The sequence below is a fragment of the Durio zibethinus genome, chromosome 15 (assembly GCF_047325235.1).
Source record: "Durio zibethinus cultivar Kanyao isolate XHJ-2024 chromosome 15, ASM4732523v1, whole genome shotgun sequence".
Taxonomy (NCBI): Eukaryota; Viridiplantae; Streptophyta; class Magnoliopsida; order Malvales; family Malvaceae; genus Durio; species Durio zibethinus.
This window is the reverse complement of record NC_143176.1, coordinates 18,727,099-18,732,146: the sequence shown is the minus strand read 5'-3', so window position 1 is coordinate 18,732,146 and position 5,048 is coordinate 18,727,099. Positions and strand designations below refer to the sequence as shown.

Here is a 5,048-nt window from a genome sequence, read left to right as displayed (position 1 = left end):
GGTTATTTTCCCAACAAACCATTTTGATTCATTGATCCGAGACCTGTGAATATAACAACTAAAAACAAATTAAAGTGAATATATATATTTAATTTGAAGTCAAAACATTGGTACAGTCAAAATTCATACATATAGTCAAAAATAAAACAGCAATTGAAAAAGAAAGACGATGATTGATCCTCAGCTAGCCACGACCTTCAATTCAAATTTTCAACCATTCGTATCTCGTGCTGCGCAACTATTTATTAATTGGGTTGAGTCTAATTAATCTGCCTTATTGGGTATGCATTGCATGAGAATTCTACACACGGAAGTTATTAGTAGTAATTGCCAGCAAAAACAGTCAACCAATAATCACATGAAATTATAGATGTAGATAGATATATGACCTTGAAGTTCATGGTCCTCGTTCATTTACAGAAATGTAAGGTTGTTTATGATCGGATCAAGTCAATTATTTTGAAACACATCTATTAAGATTAGATATATACTTTGAAAATTCTTTTTTTTTTTTTTTTGCCTGCAGTGTTTGCTTTATGGATCAATTGTAACATGGTTAATTGATAGATTACGTTGGAGTTTTTTTTCCAAACATGAGTGATTTAAAATCAATTATAATAAGGTATTTTTTAATACATCAGTGCCATGTCATGATTTATGTAACAAAAATTTGCCATGTAACAATTTTCTTTTTTTTTCTTTCTTCTTTCTCTTCTCTCATCACTTGTTCATCAAAAATGGCTGGCTAACAACCACAGAATATTAAATTGATTTGCAACTAATTAAAATAGCGATTGAAAATCACAGCCATTTAAAAGCTTCCACCGCGCCATCCACACATTCATTTTCAGGTTTTATTATTTTTTTTAACTTCTGCTTTTCGTATTTTGGTTAAGTATTGAGATTGCCAGTATGCATTTAGTATGCATTTGACTAAAAAACTCAGTTTTTTTTTTTTTTTTTTTATGTATGTCGAAGCAGTTCGAAGCTTCAACTTTAAAAATCCGCAGAAATTACTCTGAAAAATTGTACTTAAAATTAGCATTATCCTCAGATCTGTTTCATCTTTCATCAAACCCTTTTTTAATCTTGATTTAGTACTTTCGGGGTTGAGTCCTTCATTCAATACTAAGCCCTGGACTTTCACACATCACCTTAGTCATAAATTTTCTTTGCTCAAACTTTGAATCTTCTCGCATTTATTGTGTAATGACAAGAATACTTGGTTGTGCATGCCACTTCTGTATTATCTGTAGACAATCCAAAACATTCATAATCTTGACTAGGTCAACTCCATGAAACCTTATTGAGTGCAACTTGAAGACTATAACTTTTATATCCATGAATTAATTCCATGTACCAGGTACATAGAATTGTCTTCGGAGCAAGGACTAAAGGCCTCTTTCTTGGGAATAACTTCAAATGGCTAGCAAGGAATGCAATAATGAAAAAGGTCTTCCCACCTCCTCCTGGTGAATGAGAAACAAACAAACACCTGTTTTTTTAGATGATATGGTTCCATAAGTGCAAGTATAAAAAAACCAGCAATATTTTTTCATAGGAATTAAAGGCCCTTTTCTGGTGGAAGCACATAAATCCAATCTATAAAAGCAATCTAACATTTTGCATATATGGCTGGACAAAGAAGTCGGCTGGGACAATAAGAACAAACAAATTGAAGGAGAAAGAAAATAAGGGTTACCTATGAATGGCAACAGGTCAAGGCGTGGTGGGTTTTTGCTTACTTCGAATCTAATAAACTTTATAAATATAATACTCGAATTCAATCCAACTCAATAATTTTTTTAATTTTTTTCATACCCAAATCCGTCTTGATCTAATATTGTATAAATCGTACATGATCCGACATAACCCAAAATTAATGAAATATTATTTTTAAATATAAAATATTATTTTTTAATATAAATATAAAATTAAGTATATATATAAATATATATAATTAAATAAATAATTTTTAAAATAATTTTTTATATATATCAGGTCGAGTTTGTCTAAATCCTAACTCTGACTTGACTCTAACTTTTTTTTATTATTATTCAACCTGATCTAAATACGTTTTATATTACCTTTGGTTTTTAGTTGAGTAATAACAAATTTTTAAGTTAGGAGTGATAATGGTTTGGATTAGATCAGATTTAATTTGATTTTTTGAATAATATATAGTATTATAAATTTTTAAAATCTAATTCGAATTCAAACTGACATTCTTTTGAAACTAACTCGATCCAAACCAAATTTTACCAGTTCATTTGGTTAATTGATTTTTAAATTTTATTTTTTAAATTTTTTTTATATATTATTTTAATAAAAATTTAATATATTTAAATAGATTTATATATAAAATAATTATTTTTATTTTAAAAAAATTTAAAATATATATAAATTAAATAAAATATCTAATTTGGTTCAGTTTGATTTTTTTTTATTTTCACTTTTTGATCTAAAATTCAATCCGAATTTAATATTTACATCTAATATTTGACTTTGATTTAAACCGAATAACAAAAGAACCAAATTGAACATTAAAGTTTTGAATCAGTTTTTGAATTTTTTTTTCACCTCTATCTTATGCTTTGTTCAATAAATTTTTTCTCCAAGTCAATCCGACTTTATGTTACCTTATCAAATAGAAAATTGTACTTTTAAATGAAATAATCAATTATATGATATTTATTTTATATGCCAAGAGGGAAATATTTAATTATAAAAATTATTATATTTTTACTATATGTTTGTCTAATTAAATAAATTTGTCATTTTCATAGTTTTGATATTATTTTTATATTTTTATTTTAAGGAAAGGATGATTAAGTAGAAAGAAAGAAATATACATGTATATATATATGTATGTATGTATCATTTAAAACAAAGGTTTAAGTGTTATATTATTAGCATATTTAGGAAAAAAAACATGCGTCAAATATATAAGTTTAGTATATAAAAGAGGGATCAAGTTATACATTAAAAAAAAATTTATACTTTTTTATACATTTTCTAATCATTTATTTTAATATATTTAAAAAATAAAAAAAACACGTAAAAAATAATTTAATTTCATCCCTTAGTTTTATAGAAATCTATAGTTCTTAAAAAGTATAAAATTAAAAAGTTTTAGATTGGTATAAGTTTATCCCTCTGTACACATATATATGTGTGCATGTATATATATATATATATATGTATTTGAATGTGTGACAAATATTTAATTATTAGCATATAATTACAATATTTAAAACTTCAATCTTAAATATACATGTAGTGTAACTATAAGAATTGAGACCGATATGTAATCTTGAAATTGTTAATAAATTAAGTTTAGTTTCAGTATTTTAAATTATAATAAATTGATTAATTAGTTATATGTTTTAAGCAATTTGACATTAATTAAGATAGTTTCTTTTCAATTTAAATTTTTTAGTTTTATTAATCTTGAATAATATTTTTAAGATTGAGGTTTTACGAAAGTTAAAATTAATGACTTTTTTTATAAAGCAAATCGTGCATAATTTGAAGATAAAATAAAAAAAATTATAAATAAATCTCAAATTTATTAATTATTATATTTTAAAAATGAATACATGAATAATTTAATTAGGATGTAAAAGTAAAAGAAAGATTAATTCAAATAGTAACAAAAGTGTGATAAATTGCAAAGAACAACCCACTTAATTTTGAAAGGTAAAAAGGTAGAGAGCGTTTTTCAAAGCCGGCATTGCTGACCATCTAACTCTAAAAGAAAACAAATGTGGACTTAATTTCTACAAGTCAATGATCCCTTCCCATCTCTTTCTTATAAATATAACCCATCCTCTTGTCATCCAAGCTATAGAATCTTAGCCCCTCTCTCTATCTCTGATCGATCGTTGATAATTTCTCTGTCAGATAACCATATGGGCAATTCGATATCTCCATGTTTCCAACCAAATCCAAGGTCTTTAGTGAAGCTGATCTTCTGGGAAGGAAATACAAGAATCCTAACGGGAAAACACATCGCCGGTGAGGTCATACTTGAGTTTCCAGACAGGATGGTTTGCCATGCAAACTCTTTCTTCATTGGTCACCCCATCCCAGCTTTAGCCATGGACGACGATCTCATGCCAGGCCAAACTTACTTTGTTCTTCCTCTTTATCGCTTTGCATGCAATGTCTTGTCAGCTTCTTCTCTTGCAGCCTTAAACCCTAGCCCTAAACCTGCTCCAATCAACTTCGGGGAGTGCCCTTTTGAGTATGTCAAAGGTTCCAATGGAAGGGTTTTGATCAAGGTGGTGCCTGAGTTCATAACGAGGTTGATTCATAGGAGCAAAGGGGAAGAAAAAACTGGGAGTCCTGGGAATACTTTTCTTTGCAGCACACCGGAGTTGAAGAAACATTATGAGATGCTTGTTGGCTCTAAAGAACAAGTTTGGACGCCCAAACTAGAGACTATTTCAGAGTATAAGACCAGGTTTTGACCTTGCTGGTTCATAGGGTTGGAGTGGAAACAAAAGGAAAAGCAATAGCTTTTGTGGAAGGTAAAATTAAGGAGATTGATAGGTTCCAAGTTGTTGTACAAACATAATAGCATTTGTTGAAAGATTTGCGCCCTTTAACTGTAAATACTACTTAATTTAGAGATTGTTCTTGTGCTCAACATCGATCTTAATTAATCTAATTTCCTTATAAATATTTCATTAAATTCTTCAAATTTTCATCAATATAGTTGTTGATTCATATCTAATTAACAACAATTCTTTATAGATGCATATAGAGGGTTGAAATTGGAATGAAAATTATGGATTGGTTATGCAGAAGACGGAAGTTCCATCTGCAGCCATTTTAATTACCAGGATTTTTAGCCAGCAAAATCAATGACAATGAATCTGCCCAAAATTAAGCAAATGAAAATTTTCTTGCTGTAAAATTAATGAGTTTAAAGTGGATTAAATTCTTGTACACATGTGGAATGTATTAACAGTACTTGTTCGTAATTAATAAGCAAATTGGAAGGGAAGAAGAAAAGAGATCATATAAAATTCAAAACTTAATTC

The 5,048-nt window shown here is 28.1% G+C and overlaps 1 protein-coding gene across 1 annotated transcript; it reads left to right on the top strand.

Moving 5' to 3' along the window:
- Window positions 1-3,841: 3,841 nt before the first annotated feature.
- Window positions 3,842-4,696, top strand: LOC111302424 (uncharacterized). The gene has a single exon (XM_022898345.2). The coding sequence runs from the start codon at window positions 3,912-3,914 to the stop codon at window positions 4,470-4,472; it is 561 nt and encodes a 186-aa protein (XP_022754080.2). The 5' UTR covers window positions 3,842-3,911; the 3' UTR covers window positions 4,473-4,696.
- The last annotated feature ends 352 nt before the right edge of the window (window positions 4,697-5,048 follow it).